General features: G+C 41.2%; 2 protein-coding genes across 2 annotated transcripts in view; both read right to left on the reverse strand.

Annotated features, from left to right (window-relative positions):
- The window catches only part of ptprn2 (protein tyrosine phosphatase receptor type N2), a 235,150-nt gene extending 217,214 nt beyond the window's left edge, over positions 1-17,936 (reverse strand). Inside the window, exon 1 of the mRNA XM_053233318.1 lies at positions 17,589-17,936. Coding sequence (XP_053089293.1) covers positions 17,589-17,685 — 97 coding nt within the window. The 5' untranslated portion in view covers positions 17,686-17,936. The remainder of the gene's footprint in view (positions 1-17,588) is intronic.
- Positions 17,937-20,831: 2,895 nt separating this feature from the next.
- ncapg2 (non-SMC condensin II complex, subunit G2) overlaps positions 20,832-25,075 on the reverse strand; it is a 29,191-nt gene continuing 24,947 nt past the window's right edge. Inside the window, exons 25-27 of the mRNA XM_053233317.1 lie at positions 22,501-22,601; positions 22,237-22,333; positions 20,832-22,040 (exon numbers count right to left, since the gene is read on the reverse strand). Coding sequence (XP_053089292.1) covers positions 21,989-22,040; positions 22,237-22,333; positions 22,501-22,601 — 250 coding nt within the window. The 3' untranslated portion in view covers positions 20,832-21,988. The remainder of the gene's footprint in view (positions 22,041-22,236; positions 22,334-22,500; positions 22,602-25,075) is intronic.

The raw sequence follows: 25,075 nt of genomic DNA on the forward strand, positions 1-25,075 counted from the left end.
GCATTATTGTCACAGCGAACACTTTTTCTGGAGAAAATTTAGCATGAGTGCAGCGTAATAACAAACACTCATTAAAATATTAAAGAAAACAACTGGTGATAACAGACTAAACACTACATTAATATGTAGTATATCTACAGGGCATCTGAAAACCGACGAGCCAGTGGGAATATTTCAATCTGAGTAGTTGAGCAAAATCCCCAAAAACATGATACACTGGCTGAGAAAATGCATAGAGCGTAAGGGTGAGCATGTGGAGAATATGCTGTGAATAATAAATCCAAAATGAAGGATGTGTAGTTTTATTCCCATTGGCTCCTGGCTTTTCAGATGCTCTGTACATTACAGAATTTAGGAGAGCTTTTGTATCTAACTGCAGCAAGTGACATAATGTGATTCCAGCCTCTCGATGCCAAGGAGTCTCAGGAGTTTCAGTATAATCTGAAACCTGCACACGATCATTTATATTTTCTTTTGCTGACTTTGTAAAAGTGTTTAACATATCTGGCAAACTGGCTGAAAAAGCGCTTGATTCAGTTAAAAAAAAAAAAAAACATATGCAACAGTCAGATGCTGAAAAGATCCTAAAGCACACAGCATCAAAATATAGCAACACTGATTTCATACAGGCCACGCCTCCTTCACTGAGACTGACACACAGAGGCCACGCCTCCTTCACTGAGACTGACACACACAGAGGCCACACCTCCTTTGTTGATACTGACACACACAGAGGCCACGCCTCCTTCACTGAGACTGACACACAGAGGCCACGCCTCCTTCACTGAGACTGACAAACACAGAGGCCACGCCTCCTTCACTGAGACTGACACACACAGAGGCCACGCCTTCTTCACTGAGACTAACACACAGAGGCCACGCCTCCTTCACTGAGACTGACACACAGAGGCCACGCCTCCTTCACTGAGACTGACAAACACAGAGGCCACGCCTCCTTTACTGAGACTGACACACACAGAGGCCACGCCTTCTTCACTGAGACTAACACACAGAGGCCACGCCTCCTTCACTGAGACTGACACACAGAGGCCACGCCTCCTTCACTGAGACTGACACACACAGAGGCCACGCCTCTTTCATTTAGAATGACACACACAAAGGCCACGCCTCCTTCGCTGAGACTGACACACACACAGGCCACGCCTCCTTCACTTAGAATGACACATACAAATGCCACGCTTCCTTCACAATAAAACACTTTGAGGCTCTTCACAACAGACACAGGCTATTGGAGATGATGGATAATACAGATAGACTCTCCATAAACACACACACACACACACACACACACACACAGTGTGCTTCTGCTGGGAGTAAGTGTGTGCGTGTGTGTGTGTGTGTGTGTCACACACAGTGTGCGTCTGCTGGGAGTGTGTGTGTGTGTGTGTGTCACACACAGTGTGCGTCTGCTGGGAGTGAGTGTGGCAAACAGCCAGAGTTTGCTGTAAGCTGTTAGCGGATGCTGGTAGAGGTCAGCTTCCTTCTGATACACAAACACATACACACACACACACAAACACACACACACACACCATATTTAACAAATGTTTGTTCTCTACTACTAAAATCTCATTAAATTAACCACAAATCAAACAGAATAACTGATTTATGGTTACATAAAAGTTACATAAACATTAAGTGGTTGTAGCTCCGCCTCCACCCCATGTCCCCACCCACTTTATCCCCTGTGTATGAGAGAATATTGCTATTTATGCTATAGCTCAATACAATAAACTCTTTTTGCTGTTGTTGAAACAGACAGTAGAGATGACATTCTTTCCCTCTGATCTGTCTGTGAGGATTCTCTCACTTTTTCTGTGTAAAAGTGAGGGAAGGTGATGGAGATGTTTTTCTGTCATTGTTGATCTTCTTTTGATGAGAACTGAAGCTGGGAGCAGGGTTGCCAGGTCTCAGCAAAATTTCCAGTCCAACGACATCTCAACACCTTGAAACAAGCCCAAAAAATGAGGGCATCGAAACGGGGAGTCTTTCTTCTTTTTCTTGGTCTTTTCACCGTGGTGCGCACGCATTTCTAATTTCTAACAGTATCTGCAGTACTTTTTTTTTATCATCGCCTGCTACAAACCCATCGCTAGCCTCACTACTCTGCTTTCATGAACCACGATCCTGATAACCCTGACTGAGTGGTGGATGTGGGTGGAGTCCCAGCAAACATTCACATATACTATATGGCCAAAAGTGTGTGCACCCCTGACCATCACACCCACATGTTTGTTGAACATCTCATTCCAGATTTATTCCCCTGTTTGCTGTTATAATAAGCTCCACTCTTCTGGGAAGCTTTCCACTAGATGTTGGAGCGTGGCTGTGGGGATTCGTGTTCATTCAGCTACAAGAGCATTAGTGTGATCAGGCGCTGATGTTGGGATGTCGAGGAGGTCTGGGCTGCAGTCGGTGTTCCAGTTCATCCCAAAGGTGTTCAGTGGGGTTGAGGTCAGGGCTCTGTGCAGGACACTCGAGTTCTTCCACTCCAACCTTCACACACCATGTCTTCCTGGAGCTCGCTTTGTGCACAGGGGCATTGTCATGCTGGAACAGGTTTGAGCCTCTTAGTTCCACTGAAGGGAAACTGTAATGTTACAGCATACAGAGACATTCTATACAATTGTGTGCTTCTGACTTTGTGGCAACAGTTTAGGGAAGAACCACATATGGGTGTAATGGTCAGGGGTGCACATACTTTTGGCATTATAAATGTACTTGCTACTGCAGCCAGGGTAAATAATGCAGAAATGTGTTTGTAATTCTTTACTGTAATGATGCGTATGATCAATTTCTGACAGCAACAGTTGCTCTAACACTGCACTCACACTAAGAAGCGACAGACAGCTGTTCATCTTCTACGTACATGACGAGGAGCTGCGATTTATTGTTGACAAGCAACTATTAACTTAACATTTTAACAATTCTATGCAAATTAGGTATGATGCAGCAAAGCAACAAATCCAACAACTGTCTTGAATGATTCCTTCAGTCTCGGACCAATCCTATGGCGTGTGAGGTGCGACGTTTCTTCAGTTCCCCGCTCACAACTTTAGTTCCTACCTGCAGTTGGTTCCTATTCACTGTTTGATGCACAAAAATGGAAGAAAAACTTATAACCATGGTTTCATTTTATTCTGTCATATTAGCTTTAGAAGCCACGCCCACAAGTGACAAACTACATGCGACTCCGAGCAACTTGTCACCTACACACACACACACACACACACACACACACATGCACATACACACACACAATACAACATGCACACTGTCTTTAGAGATTCATGTATAGCTTCCCAATGCTAATCTGTGTGTGTGTCACACACTGCCTCCATCAGCATATTCATGATGTTCCCGCACCTGCATATTAATTCAGCACACACACACACACACACACACACACTAGTCTCTTTGCAATGCGACTCCTAATTATACAGCCGAGCAGATGTGAACTCTAAAAGAACAGCGTGAATGTGTGTGTGTGTGTGTTTGTCCATTGAGATCAACATGTACAGAGAAAAGGGCACTAACACACAGCCTTAACACACACACACACACACACACACACAGCACTCTTTAAATGATGTTAAAAGTCATATTTGGTAGTTAAAGGGAAATTAGACGCATCAGAGTCAAGGCGAGAGCACTAAACGTTCTCCCTGTGTGTTTTTTCTGATCCAAATTACCGTATTTTCTTCACCATAAACACTCGCAGCTGCTGTAAACAAGCGACTGTTCACTTCCTGTGTAAGTTTGTGACACGAGACGTTATTCGAGCGACAGGAGATTTTTATTTTAATTAAAAAATAAATTAGCTAAAACTGAGAAAAGCAACAAACCCAGATGATTGGCTTTAGTGAGTTCCTCTGAGAAATCCAACACTGCAGCTTCTCCAATGTTCTCTACTCTCACTACTTCACTTCCTGTCTGGGTTTACATCCTATTTAACAGCATTTAGTGCTCTAAAGTGTACGAAGGCTGTTTTCACATGGGGTCAGCTGTAAAATTTTTCATATTTTATTTGTTTTATTTTGTTATTTACTTTAGTGGGAGATATACTGTATAAATACAAGTATATTTTTTGCACATTATTTTATCAATGTTTGCACAAGATGAAATCATTGTCTTTACTAAAACATTTTCTTACGTGGCTGCGTAAACGTTGTGCTGAAATGCTCGGGTTTTTGAGTTTCGTCCTTGTGCACGTAAAACATAAAAACAATTTTGCACATAAGTGGAATCTCTTATGTTTTTTTTAAATATCTTAAACACATTACTGGTTATACTGCTACAGCTGGCCCGGTACTGTCAAGTGGGTCAGTTGTTGAAACCTGACATTCTAGCTCAACAGCCTAGCCTTGTCAACAATCCCTCATGCTAACTACTAGGCAGTGAACATAAACAAGTAGCTCGTTTTGATGTCACTTGAGCAGGAAATGAACATTGTAATTCAAAAGCTGATTCTCCAGATCAGGAAAACTGCTTTCATACCTCAATCTCTGGCTTGTAACGTTAACGATAAATTCTTCAGAGCTGTGATTAACTTGTTGTTCCTTTGCAGGCGGGTCGAGGATGCTACTGAGCATGTGCGGAGTGAGTATCACCACTGTAGCTCGTTGCTGATTAAAACAACTGACAAAGTTACACCTGACCTAACTCTGTGCTAATAATAGTTCTTCTTCTACAGAATAGGACAATTATAAAGCTATTTCTAAAACATTAATACTCATTTAAAGTCAAAGTCAAAGTTTTAGACACTTTCACTGAGATGATAAAATATTCCTTTTTATTTAAAAAAAAAAAACTTTTAAAGGAAATCTACTGCATGTCCAATGTTACAGGGAATAAAAAGTGAAAACTGCAATCAAAAACACGAACGCAATCACTTTAAATTGTTCCAGAATGAAAACATTATTTTAAAAAAGTGCATAAATAGTTAATGATGTCATTTTCCCAATAGGGTTAAATTCCTGTCCAGAATTCGTCACTTCCTGTCTGGCTACAGGAAGATATGACCTTAAACAGCTGCTATCTGAAAAATCAGAGCAGAAAGTGTTTTTCTACAACACCACACAGTAGAAGAATTCTCTGGAAATGTTAAACATTAAATACAGGTTTCTGGTTTAATGCAGGTGCGTAACCCAGCTCTGAATACGCCTAACTTTCCCTGCGTAAATACTGCCAGAACTTTAGGACATATGTAAGGACATTATCAATAATTACAGTGAAAATCATAAAGGTATGAAGTTACGCCAGTGAGGAATGTGAGTTTTGGTTTACTGAAGGCTCGTGAGAGTTTCAGGGGTTTAAGAATTTATATTTCCATTCTGTACACACACACACACACACACACAGTGTGCAGTCTCACACAGGCTACAGATGTTTGATTATGTCACTTCATTTAAATATGTGGCATAATCAAACATGTTGTATTGTTACAGCCTGAGGACCTCAAAACACACACACACACACACACACACACACACACCCCCACCACATTTTATTGACTGTCATGTGTCATGTGTATTTTAAAAAGTTCACATACACACACTTCAGAGAGCCTACAGCTCTTGAACACACTTCAGTCTCAGAGTCAGAACCTCAGATCTGAACACACACACACACACACACACACACCACTTGTATTGAGTACCATTCAAGAGTCATCTGCATTAAAAATAAAACATGGCGTACACCTACACTTCAGAGAGGCTGTTGCTCAGTATTACATTCAGGTCCTCATAGTTGAACACACACACACAATCACACACACACACACACACACATAGTTCTAATATAGAAACGTGCTCTGGGCCGTGAGAGCTGTGAAATAGAGGGCGAATTATGAAGTATGAATTATGCAACACGGCATGACTTTGAAGGATGACGGAGCGTTAATGTCTTTTTCACACCACGGCCAGTTACACACCCGAGAACTGAAAATAAATCCACTGGTTCCAGGCCTCAGGAGTGCTGAACTGGATACAGGGTGTCTCCGAGTGGGAAACAAAGACCGGTTAGAGTGACCAGTTGAAGTGTATTATGAGAAATTGACTTTAGCCTTTAGCATTAGCGTGTGTTTATTTCAGTGCGATTTGCTCATTAGCATGAGAAAGTACATATCTTGGGTGTAACTATTCTTGAAAATAATTTGGATATCACCTGGACCCAGGACTCTGAATAAGGATAACATCTGGAACCTGGATAGGGATAACAGCTGGATACTGCATAGGGATAACATCTGGACCCTGGATGTGGATAACACCTGAACCCTGTATAACAGCTGAACCCCGGACATGGATAACACCTGAACACTGGATAATACCTGAACCCTGGATAACAGCTGAACCCCGGACATGGATAACACCTGAACACTGGATAACACCTGAACACTGGATAACACCTGAACCCCGGACATGGATAACACCTGAACACTGGATAATACCTGAACCCTGGATAACAGCTGAACCCCGGACATGGATAACACCTGAACACTGGATAACACCTGAACACTGGATAACACCTGAACCCCGGACATGGATAACACCTGAACACTGGATAATACCTGAACCCTGGATAACAGCTGAACCCCGGACATGGATAACACCTGAACACTGGATAACACCTGAACACTGGATAACACCTGAACCCTGAATAATACCTGTACCTGGGCATGGATAACAGCTGAACCCTGTATATGGATAACATCTGAACACTGGATAACACCTGAACCCTGGATAACACCTGAACCCTGGATGTGGATAACACCTGAACCCTGGACATGGATAATACCTGAACCCTGAATAACACCTGTACCTGGGTATGGATAACAGCTGAACCCTGGACATGAATAACACCTGAACCCTGGATAACACCTGAACCCTGGATAACACCTGAACCCTGGATGTGGATAACACCTGAACCCTGGATGTGGATAACACCTGAACCCTGGACATGGATAACACCTGAACCCTGGATAACACCTGAACCCTGGACATGGATAACACCTGAACCCTGGACATGGATAATACCTGAACCCTGAATAACACCTGTACCTGGGTATGGATAACAGCTGAACCCTGGACATGGATAACACCTGAACCCTGAATAACACCTGTACCTGGGTATGGATAACAGCTGAACCCTGGACATGGATAACACCTGAACCCTGTATATGGATAACATCTGAATACTGGATAACACCTGAACCCTGGATAACACCTGAACCATGGATAACACCTGAACCCTGGATGTGGATAACACCTGAACCCTGGACATGGATAACACCTGAACCTGGGTATGGATAACAGCTGAACCCTGGACATGGATAACACCTGAACCCTGGACATGGATAACACCTGAACCTGGGTATGGATAACAGCTGAACCCTGGATGTGGATAACACCTGAACCCTGAATAACACCTGTACCCTGGATGTGGATAACACCTGAACCCTGAATAACACCTGTACCCTGGATGTGGATAACACCTGAACCCTGGATAACAGCTGACACCTGTTTATGGATAACAACTGAACCCTGGATATCGATAACACCTGAACCCCTGAAAAAACACCTGAACCCCAGCTCACATGTGAACCTGGTTTAAAACTGAATACCTGAAGACCTTCCATTCAAGTCAGGTACTGACATATACCACAGTATATGGCACTAAACACTTCCAGCCTTCTTTCCCTGTAACCTTCTTGCCAGTTCCCATTCCAAATGACTAGGAATCCTGGAGGATATCTGAGACAGCGGGGAAGAGATAAGAGGTCAGTTTGGCTAAGCGTGCGGTGCGTAAAACTACACAGCACAAGCCTGTAGCGACAACGTAGCAAAAAGAGCAGTGAGTGATTAGCTAATGTAGAGTAGGTTAGCAATGCTAATAAGGGGAACCTGACTTGAGACCTTCATTATGATCAATTCCAGTTTTTTGGACCAGTTCCACCTTCTTGAGGAAAAGGACGAAAGTGATTCCTGTTCTCCAAGATGGCTGCTTCTATAAAGCTCCAGTATTCACATACATGATGTTTTTTTTTTCATGTTATTAGATGACAGAGCACATTCTCACCAATTGATTACATTTGGGGTAAGTAGAAAACTGTATACATTTTATTTTTGGCCAAAATGTTCCTTTAACAAATCAACAGCAACAAAAAGAACTGAGCTCGGGAGAATGTAGGGTGGTTTATACATAATTATCATAATCTAGCTCAAATACTGAAGTGAACTGATTAGAGAGATACACAGAGAAAGGAGGAAAGACGGATGTAGAGGAAAAGAAAACATGGGGCGGACAGAAATGACAGAGATGAAGATACAGTGAAAGAAAGCGAGAGAGAAAGTTATTAGTTTCTCAACAAGGCTGCTCACTTCCTCTATGAGATGTATTTATAGCCTAGACAGAGTTGACAGGAAACGAGCGACTACTCCCACGCTCTCTCTCTCTCTCTCGCTCTCTCTCCCACACACATACAGAAATACATGAGACCAGCAGCAGATGATGCTGGAGAATTAGTCTGCAATAAGACGCTCATTTAGTAGATGCAACACTGGCGCTTATTAAGGCTTACATAAAGTTCCGCAACACACACCCATAGTGAGGACTTTAACAATGAGGATTTTATTGAGAATCACTGAGAGCGTATTACTATCATGAAGTGTGACTAACATTCAGTCTGATGTTTATCCGGTTTCAGAAAAGTACCCGAGTGGCTCATAAACCGATTCAGGAAATGAGAAGAGGGTGATAATGATAATGATTCAGAAGGAAATAATAAGACTGTGACCTCAGTGTACAGCATTTCAATCAATTTGGGTTGCTTCAACATTTTCATCAAATCCATTGTAATTTACTCGATAATGTCTAATTATCGCGCCACTGAACATAATGTCCAATAACAGACAGCACCACACATTAACATTTAATATCATGAAGTATGATATGACAGACCATAACATCCATTTCCCTGCGTTCACATGACAAGTCATTCAATTCGCTTGTAGTTTGTGATGTAATGGCCGCTGTGGGCGTGCATTGCCCAGAAACTGTAGCAACCAATATTTACAGCCTACACCCCTCTATACAATTTGTACACACCACTTCTGTTGACAATTTATTGAAGTTTAATTTACATATTACGTGCTAGGCTACATACTAGCTTTGGTAGTTAGCTGCGTACATTCACCAGAGACACTGATGATGTCTGCTACTTCCTTCCAAGCCTTACTTTTCTTTGTAGTGTCTTTATACACATCTAATGAGAGGATGTATATGACAGAATAAGATGAAAACCTGTGTTTACTTGGGCTGTAGAACTGCTCTGAGGAATCAGTTGAGCCAGTACTTCATTTACAGAGAATTCAGAAAATCTCTACTCACATGTCACATGTCGCACGGTTGCTTTGTCACTCAAATCGCAGCACCACGTTGCAGACATACATAGAAATGAACGTTCTCCTGATGCTTTGCAGGAAGTGGTGGCTGAGTGTTTAAGGCTTTGTGCTACAGATCAGGAGGTTGTGAGTTCAGATTCCAGCACCACCAAGCTACCATGTTTGGGTCCTAACGTAAGTAAGACCCTAAACTTTCAACTGCTCAGTTGTATCCTGCCTCAGTTATAAGATGCTTTGGATAAAATCATCAGCCAAAATAAGTGAATATAAATGCTTCATTGCTTGCTGGTATGAATGCAAGACTAGCAGAAGCCCCACAAAGCTCAGTGCTTAGTCTTTTTCTATTTTCCCTCTAGCCCTACTCTCTTGGTGAAGTAATACTTTATATACGGATATCAGGATGACAAATAACTGATCCTCTTTGTCTCTCTCTCTCTCTCTCTCTCTCTCTATCTCTCTCAGCATGTCTGGAAGATAAAATTGAATCCCTGCAGCACACAAATCCCCACGTCAAAATCTGACAACACACTAAACTTCTGGACACCCAGGTATCATTCTCTGTTTATATTGTTATCTTGACTCTGCCATCTATTTTTGTATTTTAGAACATCAGGAGGATTTGGACTTTCCTCTCCACAGAGGCCACTCAGGTGCTTGTTCAGTCCCTTGTCATCTCAATGGTGGACTTCTGGAACTCTCTGATGGGAGGCCTGCCTCTGCACATCACGAGACTCCTGCAACTGATCCAGAATACAGCTGCATGTCTTGTTCTCAACCTCCCAAACTTCTCCCATTGCTGTGTTCCCTCCACTGGCTTCCTGTAGCTTCCCGCTTCAGGTTACAATGTTATGCTCAGTACTTTTGGATGTGTTTGTGTTAGCTTTGTGTCCCAGGAAGTCACTCCGGTACATCCAGTCCATGTTTTCTGGCTCCTTGGGTCTTCTTTAGGGGTCACTCCAGTTTATCCAGTCCATGTTTTCGGGCTCCTTGGGTCTTCTTTAGGTGTCAATCCAGTTCATCCAGTCCATGTTTTCTGGTTCCCCAGGTTTTCTTTAGGGGTCACTCCAGTCCATGTTTTCTGGCTCCCTGGATCTTCTTTAGGGGTCACTCCAGTCCATCCAGTCCATGTTTTCTGTCTCCGTGGGTCTTCTTTAGGGGTCACTCCAGTCCATCCAGTCCATGTTTTCTGTCTCCGTGGGTCTTCTTTAGGGGTCACTCCGGTTCCTCCAGTCCATGTTTTCTGGCTCCTTGGGTCTTCTTTAGGTGTCACCTCATCAGTTTGAGACCTTATTTAAGAGTCTGCCAATGTGGATGGAACGACATCTTTTCTACTCACTTTGTGCATCCATTTGGGTTTTTTTTTTTGTCAGATTAGTTTTTTGCCTGTTTTTGGACTATAGAATTTAGACTCTGAAATTGTCTTTGCCCCTTTGAACATATTCGCCTGGTTTACTTGTATGTATACTTGTAAATACTACTTGTATGTATTTTTTTTCTTTAGTAGCACTGGGAGTAAAGAAAAAACCCACTTGACTTGCATAGGCTGTGACTTTTTATGTTTTTGGGGTTAGTTAGAGAGAAAGATCACACCGTGGTATGCATCATGCTCCATCAGAGCCATCAGAGCCAAACAAACAACAAGAACAACTCAACTCAAATCTCTTAAAACACAGGGAATGTGTGAATCAAGGTTCTTCTCTGTCCTAGCACCCAGGTGGTGGAATGAACTTCCACTGACTCACTGTTCGCCTCTAATTTTGTACCTCCGTTAACCGCCACACCCCCGAGACTACAAAGCAATGTCCAGATATCTGGGATGGCAAAGGTAGCTCAGTGGTTAAGATGTTGGACTACTGATCAGAAGGTTGGTTGCTCGGTTGTATAAATGAGATAACTCTAAGTAATGCTGGATAAGGGGGTCTGCCAGATGCAGTAAATGTAAATGTAAGATAGATAGAAGTAAAGAAAGAGGAGAGAATATAATACATCATCAGCCACATGGTTGCTATAGACTGCAGTGGAATTATAATGTATGATGTACTGAACATCCATCTGCTGTTCGTTACTCACAGCACTTCAGGATCCGTGTTTGGTTAAGCTTCTCTTTAAAAAAGAGAAAATTCCTGATCGTAGTTCTACTGGCGTCATCTGAGGGACCACATGTATTACCCATAATGCACTATGTATGATTATAGGTCAGTTTTAACAGTGAAAAGAGCTGTTAGACTTGAGTCGGTTTATAAATGCAACATTCAGAACATAAAGTTAGCGAGAGATCACATGATCAGTAGCTAAGGTACAGTAGCATAAAAACTGACTTTTTTGTGGAGAGTGTTAGCAAAGGTGAGAAAACTACATACACACATTCCCAAGAGGTTAAGTACAGTAGGTGAAGTTCAACAACATTGAAACGTTTTTTTTTTTTTTTACTCTTTAAGCCCGCTCATGTTTATAAAGCTCCACCTCCAGGATGTATGAAGGCCAGAGGAGTGCAGTTAGAGTTAGCATCAGCAAGACAATCACATGATCACTTCCAACTGACGAGGTAGGCAGTTTATTAATTGACTGCATTGCCTTACTTCCTTATTTAGATAAACAGTAGATGATAAAAGCACAAATGCCTAGCTATTACTATGCTAACGTTGCTTGATAGGTGACTCAAATACTTGATATAGCAAACATCTCAAAACAGCGAATCGGGTTACAGTATGTTTTGCGGACAAAGTTTGATGTTATATTAAGCTGGCTTCCATGTCTATGAAGGTGGTTCGTCTAAAGCATTGCTTTTACGTTAAGTGATAAAAACGTATCTGTTTGATTTGTTATGGAAAGCCAGCCATTCAGACAATTCAAAGCTTTATAAAGATTGCATTTACAGACCCTTCCAGGAGCAAACGTCGCTAATTCGGTGTCTAGTTTCATCAGCTTCACCAGTTATAAAGTACTCCATCTTGGAAAACACCGCCAGTGTTTATTTTGGTTTCACTGTGTTTCTTGTCTTTCATTGTTTTCTGCTCATTGTAAAAGTATCTGGTTTCTGCCCTATTTTTTTCATTCTGAACAGACTGAATTTTGGGGGCGTGTCCATAAAAAGAGGCCCGTGTAAACACACACAAGCAGGCCGTTTCCAAACGGGATTTCTCAGCCACATAATGCACTTGTGGCTGAAACCGTTATTTAGTTCATCAGAATGTTCTACTCATTCTGCAGGTTATTTGTGCTAGTAAGAAATAACAAAATAATCAACTACTGCACCTTTAAAATTCTGGAAAAAATGAAGGAAATTCAGATACTTGTACAGATACAGATACTTCAGAACTGTGAAGAATACACAAGTATCACGTTTAGGACACAAACCCGTTGTCCTTTATGCTCACTCTTCTCATTTCTAGCACTCTCCAGGTGCACTTTCACGCGCCACTCAACAAATAAACACATCTCGCTTTGAGGTAAACGCTACAAAAGGATAATGTGAACGTATGAGAGGAGAGAAAGTGAGATAGAAAGAGAGCGAGAGAGAGTGAGAGAGAGAGAGAGAATGGCTGAGTATCTCGTCGTACAGATGGCCTGGCAGCGTGTCGCCGTGTCTCTCTCGCTCTCTGATTAAATTCGCTCATTCCAGCCAAACAGAACCAACTTCAGCTCGGTGCCAAGCACAGATTGTCCCGTGAGATCCCCCTAAACACGCCTCCATCACAGCGTTCTGCCGAATCAACGGCATCTCGAGGCTTCTGTTCGCTCATTGCGACGCCGATGCATTCGGATGTTTCTGGAAAGCAAGCAAGCATTTGATTTGATGTCACAGATCCGTGTGAGAGCTGATCTTTAGGTCGTTTTCAGACCTGTGTTTTTTTTTTTTTTTTACAGACTCCTCCTGAGAGTTCAGTATGTCTGCTGAAGTGTGAATGCTGTTTTTAAACCTGAGAGCTGAACCATGGTCCGGGGCTCACTTCATCCAAACTGCAGCACAAACTAATCACTCTCAGAGCTCCACGCCAAGTAACATGATTGGCTCAACTTGGTACATTACTTCCTGTTTCAGGGGCTGTGATGGTGGGGATAGAGTCATCAGCAGAGCCGGCAGAATGCCTTATTGATATATAAAACCAGGCTTTCAGAAAACTGGAGCTCTGTAATTAGCTCAGCTTTGTGGTGCCAGTGTTTGCACTGAGATCACGCACCGGCCTGCGAGGCTACAAATCTTCTTATACGAGAATGCTGCCTCGTTTACAGATATTCCTGCATGACCACATGCTCTGCATCCAAAATGCTGGTTCTCTGCTGCTTGAGTGTTGAGTGTTTATGTGAAAGCAAACCTGCGATTATGAGCCCCGCCCCAAATGAGTCCTGGGTGTGGACTGAAGTGTGAAAACTTCTCTAAAACCTTTAGCTGCTTTCTTTAACAACCTGACTCTCTCACTCTGTGTAAAAAAAAAAATACACCAGCATCCCATAGGATGAGAAAAAAAACACCAAATGTGAAAGCAGTCATAAAGGGGCGGGTTGTATGTATCAGAGCAGTCTGTCATTGGCTGAGAGAACGGACTGAACATACAGTACACACCCAATTCCTGAAAATATCAACTCTGAAAGCCAACCAACCAGCTGCATCTTTTCAAACGGAGCAGCGTAACACACTCGGAGGAAAGCGCTATCTGCCCTCTTCCACATACATGAGCTCACAGATCCCCATGATCGGCTAGTGTCACTGTGATTGACAGGGGAAAGAGAGCTCCTCCCACTCAGACCACATGACCAATTTTGCTCCTTAGACTCCCAGCCACGATGGCTTTGGCATCATTAGGATTCGAGCTCATGACAGGGTGAACGCTTTTCTGTTTCGCTACTCAGGATATCAATCCTAGTGTTTTTTTCTTTCAGTCCCTCAGCCCAATGTTCAGAGGTTTGGTTTAGCAGAAATCTCTCTTTTTTTCCTCAACTGCCACATCTTACAGACTATAATTTTCCAAACCTGGTTGTGTAGCGAGCTCATGGAGGGTCTTATAATGAAGTGAATGATGCGTGTAGAGGAAACACTCATACAGCCAGCGGGAATCTGGCGCATTTCACCTTCCTGCTGGAGTTAATATTACTACATCACCTGCTAAACACAATAATACCGTCTGTTGTACAACCTAATATAGCTAATACAGCCGATTAGTAATAATACATCCATACAAGGAATAAAAGGTTTCCATTTAAGCAAGTATTTTCTCTGAGGAAACCCCGAGACATTCGATGAAGACCAGTGCATCAGAAAAGCTTTCAAATAAAATCAATTTATGAAGCTAGAACCCTTTTTGCTATGAGTGTCCTATACACAAATATAGCTCAAACAGTCAATTAGCAATAAAAGGTTCCCAGAAGGGATCCATAATCTGTTCTTCTGAAGAAACCATTAAAAGTTCTACATATCAGGAAAGTCCTTTAGAAAGATACAACCCTTTATATCAAAGGGATAAACCACTCCATGTCATGCTGTTACAGAAAATTAATCAACAACGAGGTGTTGTGATGAAGCAGAGTCACAGTTTCTACCCTGAAGATGATTCGTTTACAGTACCAGCACGACTCTAACTGTTTATTCCTCTTACCTCACAGCAATTTGTTAACCATTACAATTTTTTATTTATTAAAGAACAACGTCATACATTTTTTTATCTGTTTATAGTTACATTTAATATTTGTGAAACAAATTAGTTCTTATTCTCACGTAGGTGAAGGTGCCGGAAAACAGTTACGGCTTTACCTCCGACTGTTACAAAGCGCTGACACTGGAGACTCCTTCCACGAATGTTAAATAAATAAACCGGCACCATATCAACGATTACACGTTTTTTTTTTTTTCCACTGTGAATGAGCTGTTACTATAGCAACGATAACGTATCAGAATGAGCTCGTTAATATAAACCTGCACTACTGTCAGAGCCGCTGTTCTAGGAAACTAATCAACACCTTCTGACCAATCAGAGTGCAGAATTCAACAGCGCAGTTACTGAAAATATCTTAAATTAAACTGTTTGCTTTTCACACGGCATCATAGACGTGGAAATAACACACATCGCACATCAACATGAGTCAGAAGTCCAGAGACTGTAACAGAAGGTGTGTAAAACATTATGCATCATCTTCACACTACACTAATGTCGGCAGGACACACACACACACACACACACACACACATTCATCAGTCTCACACTTCTATCATAAAGTAAGGAAAATATTCCAAACGTCCCAGAATTGAATTAAACACAGTCACATGTTAGTCTGTGTGTTTTTTTTTCTCATCCACCAGCACACATTTCACACACAACCCTACACAAAGCTGCTGCACAACGAATGGAGAGTGCGTGTCCATGTTTTTTTACATTCTGCCGCTGGCGTTTGTGTCACAGCGGAGTTTCCAGAAAGGTTTTCAGAAAAGTGCAGAGTGACATCAGGTGTGTTTTTACCTCCTGACCAATCAGATTGCAAGTTGGGCTACAAACATGGAGGACAGAGTGATTTGTTGAATCGTAAATATTTCACTGCAAGAGCGTGTGTGTGTGTGTGTGTGTGTGTGTGTGTGTGTGTGTGTGTGTGTTTGGGACGTTCACCTGTACATGACATGACGTCTCACTTTAAAACAAATCTACGGCGAAGACAAACAACGTCCTCAGCCGTCTTTATTTCATCTGCGTCACTGACAGTGATAAAGCTAATCTACAGAGCGAGCCAGGCTGGTTATAGAGAATTTCTTCATTTAAATTGTTAAATAAAATGTTTCATTTTATGGCGTAGTGACAGGATCACACACTAGTGCTCGATGTAAAGATTTAAAGAAAAGTTGAATTGTTTTACAAATGAATATAACAAATATCACTCTGATTACAAAGTTTGCTTTTCCCACGTTAAGAACCATGACTTTAGGAAATGCTTTTTTCTTTCTTCAGGGAAAAACACGGTTCTTCTAAAGAACGCTTTACTGGCACTCGTACAAACATCGAGGTGCATTATGGGTATTCTGCATCCTCTATATCAGGGGTTCTTAAACTTTTTTTTTGGCAGCCATTGAACTGAAACTTGAATTCCGCACACACTTTCCAAACATCCTTCCATCCATCCATCTGTGCCACTTATCCTTCACAGGGTCACGAGGGGCCTCGGGGCATGAGGCGAGAGACACCCCGGACGAGGTGCCAACCCATCACTGGACACAATCACACACACACACACACACACATTCACACACTACAGACAATTTGGAAATGCCAGTCAGCCCACAGAGCATGTCTCTGGAATGGGGGAGGAAACCGGAGAACCCAGAGGAAACCCCAAAGCGCAGGAGAAGATGCAAACTCCACACACAGGGACGAGGTGGGAATCAAACCCCCAGCCCCGGAGGTGCGAGACAGCAGTGTAACCACTGAGCCACTGAGTCTCCACCCACTTTCCCAACACGCAGTAAGAATAATATTTAAATACGTACTATAATAATTTTCTCTATTCATTGGCACTTGGTGTGACAAAGCGCTTTGGCGTTATGTATAAGCTACGCTGTCTGAATAAAAGCTACTAAACTGTACCTTTCCTTACCACTAATGTCAAGCCGACACCTTTTCGTACCTTTACTCTAAAAGGTAAATTATCTACAGTCTAATTACGCACCTTAAATCTTTTTAATTTACACTGTAAATCTTCAGGACACTAACTTTCTTTCGAAGTGCACTTGATGTTCTCCATTTGTTGGACTACAGACTGCACTGTGGAGTGGATGAGGTGTGGTTTGGGACAGACGGAAATGAGGTGCAGTAAACAGCCTGTTAATTAAATTAAGCTCCAGTTCTGTTTGTTTGTTTGTTTGTTTGTTTGTTTGTTTGTTAAAACCTTGACAACAAACTAAGCAGCACGTTTCATTTCCACACACATTATAATTTAGGATGAAATCAGAGATTCTGCGTTAATGCATCGGGGTGAAAATGCACTTTTGAGCACTGAACACACTGAGCATCACCATGCACGAGCGCAAACACAGCACACACACACACACACACACACGCACGCGCACACACACACACATGCAGCATGCATGCATGCGCGGTGTGTTTAACCCCCTCGAGCCCTGTATCCCGTGTGTGTGTGTGTTTCCGCTGAATAAAGGAAGTGGTGTGAGCAGGAACTGACCGTGTTTGCGGCTCGCGGCGCTCAGGCGGAGGAGCAGCAGCAGCAGCAGCAGCAGCAGCGGAAGCCGGAGCGCAGTGACCCGAGCCGGGGACTCCATCCTGCTCCACCGACCGCGCCGCCGCGTCCCGGTACCGGAGACACACACACACACACTCACTCACACACACTCACTCACACACTCACACACACACACACACACAGAGACAGAGAGAGAGAGAGAGGAGCCTAACACACCGACAGGATGAAGAGGAAGAAACAGATTTAATAAAAAGGACAGAGATGCTGAACTCTCTCTCTCTCTCTCTCTCTCTCTCTCTCCCGTCAGCGCGCGCGGGTTCAGAACCACGGACAGCGACCACCAGCGGAGCCACGCCCCTTCTCTCTCCCCGCCTGGTGACGTCACTCGCCCAACACACCCTCACCACTACATATACATATATATATATATATATATATATACACACACACTGAGATATTACAGTTTCTCATTTGGGCTCGTTGGATTTATTTTTGTGTTTATGACAAAATAAGATTTTATTTTTTTTTTTAAAGAAAAGTACAAAGAAATAATTATATTCCTATTAATAAGATTTATATCAATGAGATTTACTTACATAAAATAAAAGAGTTTTATTGAATATGTTACAAAACAGAATAAACCATGGCTAGAGTTTGTAAGTAAATAAGCTAGTAAATAAATAAAGAAAGAAAGAAAGAAAGAAAGAAAGAAAGAGTTTTATTGAGTATGATACAAAACAATAAATCATGGCTAGGGTTTATAAGTGAATAAGCTAGTAAATAAATACATAAATAAATAAAGACAGAAAGAAAGAAAAAAGAAAGAAAGAAGGAAAGAAAGAAAGAAAGAGTTATAATATGTTACAGAAAAGAATAAATCACGGCTACAGTTTGGAAAACAAACACACACAAAAAAAAAAAAACAAAGAAATAAATTGTTTCTGTAAATAAATGATTGATGTTAAATTATAATTTATTTACATAAACTATTTATTTCTTTTGTTTTCTTTTGTTTTCTTTTTCTTTGTTTTACTTATGTGTACCTTTTCTATTGTAAATACTCCAAAAAAAAAAAATCTTAGTTGGGTTTGGAAAACAAACAAACAAACAAACAAACAAACACACATACATACATACTTTTCTTTTTTAAAAAAGCTTCATTTTAATATGTTATACATATTTTAGTTTTTCTATTCCAAAGAATACATCCTAGCTCAGAAACACACACACACACACACACACACACACACACAGTTAACAATTTCTCATTGTTTTACAATGTTGTTATCATCATGTTATCAAAACGGTTGGCTTTCACAGCCAGTTCCGCAGGTAGTGTTACTGCGGTTACAGGAAAATAATCAGTGCTGGAGTTGGAGTGATGCGTCCCGATTTATTTACCTCTAACATTAGATTTTACACACGTGTGAGGAAGTTTATTAGCCGTGTATCTAACTGAACTAATGTGAGAGATATGAGGGGAGACAGGATGATGCATTTCTTATTTGCATATTGATGCATATTCATAAATCCTTGAACGTTTCTGTAGAGGATGAAGACGCGTGTGGTGTTATTTTGGACTGAAGGACACGTTAAACATTCTAAGTTTTTCTATTTATTCATAATTGAATTATAATGAAATATAAAGATATTAGTGGTTTCAAAATGACATATTCGGAGTGGAATAAGTGGAAGATGGAATCTTACGCATGGTTTTCCCTGGAATAGTAATCATAATAATAAAAATATTTATATTATACATTTCTCCTCAGTCTTTCGCAGAAGTCTGAAGCTTTGCTAACAGAATTCGACACTTTATGTTTGATTCTCGTGAGCGTAACTATAAACGTGTCACTGCTGTGATTAAATATTTCGTTCCTACACACAGATCACTCTGCGCCTGCTGGAGCTGAGCTGATTAAACCCAGTCGTTATTTTAAATATTTTTCAATCTATTCTGTTCCTTTTTTCTCATCAGCATACGAAGAAAAATCAGTTTTATCTACACATAATGAAAAACAAACACATTTAAATTGTGCAAAACACTTTAATCTTTTGTGGTTATACTCCTTATATTTCTTCCTGGTTTTAGAAATAAAAAAAAAAATCAAGCTATAAAACAGAAATTAAATGAAAAAAAAAATTACACACTGCATCACTGATCTATAAGACTTTATAATAATAATAATAATAATAATAATAATAATAATAATACAGCTTCATCAGTTTTCTGTAAATGCCATTACATTAGGGATCTGAATCCCTAAAGGCTCTGTATTCAGCATCTAGTGCACTAGATAGGGTGAAAAGCCAATTATTCAAATAAAACTAGGGAATTAAATCCCAAATGGCTCCTTACTGGATATCTAGTGTCCTACATAGGGTATAGAAACCATTTTACACCCTTTGTAGTGCACTTACATAGGGGTCTGAATCACAATGGCTCTATTTTAGATAGCTAGTGCCCTATATAGGGTGCAGAAGCCATTATTTTGTAGGAATCAGAAGCCCGAATGGCTCTGTATTTGACAGCTAGTGCCCTAATCCCTAACGGAGCAGTCGTGGCCTCATGGTTAGAGAGTCGGACCAGCGCTCTCTTCCACCCTCAATACCACGACTGAGGTGAGACCCTTGAGCAAGGCACCGAACCCCCAACTGCTCCCCGGGCGCCGCAGCAAAAAAAAGGCTGCCCACTGCTGTGTGTGTGTGTGTGTGTGTGTGTGTGTGTGTGTGTGTGTGCGCACTTGGATGGGTTAAATGCAGAGCACAAATTCTGAGTATGGGTCACCACACTTGGCCACACGTCACTTCACTTCACTATATAAGGTGAAGGAGACATTATTTTGCCCTTATATAGGAATCTGAAGCCTGAATGGCTCTGTTTTTGACACCTAGTGCACTATATAGGGTGCAAGAGACATTATTGTGCACTTATATAGGAATCAGAAGCCCGAATGGCTGTTTTAGACAGCTAGTGCCCTATATAAGGTGTAGGAGACATTATTTTGCACCTATATAGGGGTCTGAATCCCAATGGCTCACTTTTAGACAACCTTGTGCCCTACATATGGTGTAGGAGCCATTATTGCGCACTTATATAGGAATCCGAAGCCCAGATGGCACTATTTGAGACAGCTAGTGCCCTATATAGGGTGCAGGAGACATTACTTTGTACTTATATAGGGGTGTGAGTCCCAGTGGCTCTGTTTTAGACAGCTAGTGCCCTATATAAGTTGAAGGAGAAATTATTGTGCACTTATATAGGAATCTGAAGCCTGAATGGCTCTGTTTTAGACAGCTAGTGCCCTATATAGGGTGCAGGAGACATTGTTTTGCACTTATATAGGGGTCTGAGTCCCAGTGCCTCTGTTTTAGACAGCTAGTGCCCTACATATGGTGTAGAAGCCATTATTTTGCACTTATATAGGAATCCGAAGCCCAGATGGCTCTGTTTTTGACACCTAGTGCCCTGTAGATGGTGCAGGAGACATTATGTTGCACTTATGTAGGGGTCTGAATCTTGAATGGCTCCTTATTGAACATCTAGTGCTCTACACAGGGTGTAGAAGCCATTTTGCACCCTACGTAGTGCACTTATAGGGAGTAGGGAAGTGAATGCCTAAAGTCTCAGTGTGAGACATGCAGTGTGGTGTTTGTCCTAGACCTGAAACATGAAGGGGCATGTCATTTTATCTTTCACGATCTCTGGCTCTGATTGGTCCCGCCCACTCGTTTTCTATTGGCTCACATGACAGAGGCTCATGAATTCACAGGTCAGAGGTCACCCAGATAAAGCGAAAGTGAAAGTACGAAGTGAAATTAAATGCACATCCCGTGTCCTTTCCTTTTTCAGTGAATTGCATTTCGGTGAATTTTATTTGCGCTGTTTTGTCCATTTGCTTTATCAGGTGTCTGTGGCATCGCCGTAGCAACAGGCAAAAGTCGTAAAAGTTACAGCTAAGCCGTAAATCCGTAAAAACCCCGTAAATCCATAAAGAGAATTAATAACAATTCTTTGAGATGTCAATGTTATCATTAGTACCACACTACACTTAATATCAGCCTACAATTCATTCATTAAAGATACACAATTTAATTAATTAATTAATTTATTTATTTTTTAAGCACAATTTCAGCAAAATGCATCTCCAGTGAAACAGATAATTGTTGTTGTTATTGTGATTAGAGCCCACACTTTTTTCATTGATATATAAGTGCTGTATAATGAAGACACAGTGGAAAGAAGATTAAATGACTGGTAAGAAAGACAAATTTCATTTATATAAAAAAGTTTAAAAAAAAAAAAAAAAAAAAAAAAGAAAGGGAAAAGCATTGCAAAAGCATGATCCCTTGCCAGGTTTTTATAAAGACGATCCGCAGATTCACGGCATCAGGAGCTCGTTCAGCGTCCCCACTGCGTTCTCATAGAAAATTCTGAACAAGAGAGAAAGAGAGAAAGAAAGAATAATACAAGAAAACGGAGAAATATTCTGGATTACAACACAACACACACATTGTGACATTTTCATGAATCATGAATATATTTGTGATAAAGTGATTTGTAAGTGTTTTTATGGCGTGTACAGGAAAGTCAGAGAAGCGTGTGTGTGTGTGTGTGTGTGTGTGTTACCTGTGTGCCGACTCGTCTGCTGTGACGCCGTACTGCTGCAGGATCTGTCTGTGCACCGACACACTGATTGCCTTTAGATCAGCGCTGAACTTTTCCGCTGCACAAAAGTCACAACAAACTCGTAAAAAACAAATGCAAATCGGCTGAATTCTGGATTCTGATTGGTCAGAGAGTGTCGATGAACTTATTACAATAATATAATGATATGAAACGTGTGTGTGTGTGTGTGTGTGAGATCAGCACACGTCACTCGTACACACTCACTTTTCCTCACGATGGCCAGAACGTGTGTGATGGATGCGAGTCCGTCGATGCTGTCGATGGCCTCCGAGTCGACCGTCGAGCTCATCTCCGCCAGGAAGCACCTAGAGATGATCAGAACCAGTAAACGGACACGGATTAAAAATCCAATATGAACCAGAGTCTGATTGAGAAATCCTGTTTGCTTCGTTCACCTGGAATTAGAGAGAAGTGTGTGACGTGAGACCATTTTAACAGGATTGATCAGTGCGAGAGCGCTTCTCAAGATCTCATCATCCTTCACTAATACAAGTGGACACTTTTATTTAAATAAATAAATAAATAAATAAATAAAGTCACTTCCTGGAAACAGTCCTAGGGTTTTGGTCGTGAATGTAATGACTAACGTGTGCAGTCACACCTGCCTTTCTTCAATAAGATTAAAGATTTTTATTAGGCATGAGACGATGCACTAAAGCCACGACGCGATACGTGTCCTGATACTGGCTTCACGAGACACCGACACAAATAAAATATCACATTTTAATACGTTTATTTTGTAAAGATGACAAATCAAACGAAAAGCAGATCAGGATTTATACTATAAAGTGTCATTTTCTCCATTTATTAACATTATTTTAATCCTTTTCACTCTCAGAAATGTGTATAATGTTATTAATATGAAAGAGTTCGACGGCAGATTGTGCCTTAAATGATTAAATAACGAATTCGTGTCATCAGCGCTCCTGCTGCCGTGTGACATCCACCTGAAATGCACGAGCGCGTCGCACTAACTCATTTACCTGTACAGGTGAGAAAAACAATCCTGATTTTATTTTGAATATTTCCTCATCCCTGCCGAATTAGTTTCTAGTTACGCCACCGCCAGCAAAACACACCACGTGCTTCTGAATGGTTTTAGACGTGAGTGTGACTTACATCAAGCGCAGCACACAGGCGTTTATTTTAACCTGCGATTCAGAGCAAGATCAATCCAGCTGCGGTAGAAACCAGAGTGCATGTACAGTACAAACTTTGTTACAGATTTTTATTTTCTGACTTCTACATTATTGATTCAGTACAAAAACATTTTAGATTCCAAACATTAGTTTTCCAGAAACAAAATGAAATGCTACAGAAAAATGTTTGTATGTCAGTAAAGAAAGCAGCAGATTCCATAAGAGACACTTTTCAGATAAAAACAGAATGAAGGCTGCTGGGTTTCGCTGCAGAAATAAGAAGCGAGTCGACAGTCAAAGTCTCCAGAAGAACTGTGGCTGCTTCTGCAAGATGCTCAGTAACACTTCCAGCTCATTTCCTTATAAAACTGCACACACTGCACCTCAGATACTGGTTTATTTATTTAAAGTGAAGGATCGTCACATTAAATACTGACTTTATTTCATTTGTTACTGTTTACTGCTCTTTATAGTAAATTTATTTCAATGTAGAAACATTAAATTTCATTATTTCTGAAGGCATGTTTGCCCTACAGCATTTCTTTGCACATGCCTAAGACTTTTGCATGGCAGATTACAGCAGCTACCTTCAGTACCGTTGCTACGCTACGGATTTGCTGTGAATTCTGGGTAGTGTGTAAAGTTGAGCAGTAGTGTATATCAGTATTTTTTTTTCCCCCGAGTTCACGCAGACGGAATGAAACAAGGCTGAGGGCGTTGTGTTTGACACGTGTGCCATAACGCTTCCTTCTGATTAATTTAACTTCCTGGACTATTAAGTAAACGTGCGTCGTGAAAGTTAAGTTCCCACTCGCAAACTTCCTGCTCTGTTCGCTACAACCTCTGCTGCTGCCACCTAGTGTGTAAGAAGAGGTGGAGCTCATGATTAATATGAAACGGAAATATCGCGGAACTCCTCGGAGAAGCAAAATTCATCTCGCCAGTATTTTGTATCGCAATATAATGTTTTTATACAAAGGTCATAGTAAACACTCCGTTCTGATTGGCTCGTAAGTGTCCCTTATTTTCTTCTAACCTCACTGATTGTTATATTTTTATAACAATGAAACAACGCAAGGTCATTGAATATGAAATTGTAATTTGTGTACAGGATGTCGGCCATTTTGTAACGCTTTTAATTAGCCGTTTTTTTTTCCAGCCGCCATATTAATAACGTCGAGCCAGTAAAGAAAACACGCCCACGGTTTGAAGGATAAGCTGACCAAGCACTCATCTGCTATTCTTACAGCTCACTCATAATTTTATCAATAAAATATTCATTCCTCAAGATAAGCAGTGTCTCTGATTAAGATTTCCTCTGATCTCTGTGCACTTTAAACGGCTGATATGGTTAATTAATTAATTAATTAATTAACAGAGTCATATTTATGGTCTTGAACGACATTCCTTAGAGCTTTGAGTGCATTTACAGCAAAAACATAAATTCCAGTGTGACATCAAACAAACACTGGGGTCGATATCAAGCAAGACAAATGCGTTCAGCTCAAGTAACTGAGACACGCCTCTGTTTTCAATTGAAACTCCGCCCCCATGTGTGTCTCTCACGTGACTTCTGAATAGCGCTCACGTCTGTAGTTACTACGGACGCTTAAGTCAAGTCTGAATACGACTCCTAGAGA

Source organism: Pangasianodon hypophthalmus, chromosome 4 (genome assembly GCF_027358585.1).
Source record: "Pangasianodon hypophthalmus isolate fPanHyp1 chromosome 4, fPanHyp1.pri, whole genome shotgun sequence".
Classification (NCBI taxonomy): Eukaryota; Metazoa; Chordata; class Actinopteri; order Siluriformes; family Pangasiidae; genus Pangasianodon; species Pangasianodon hypophthalmus.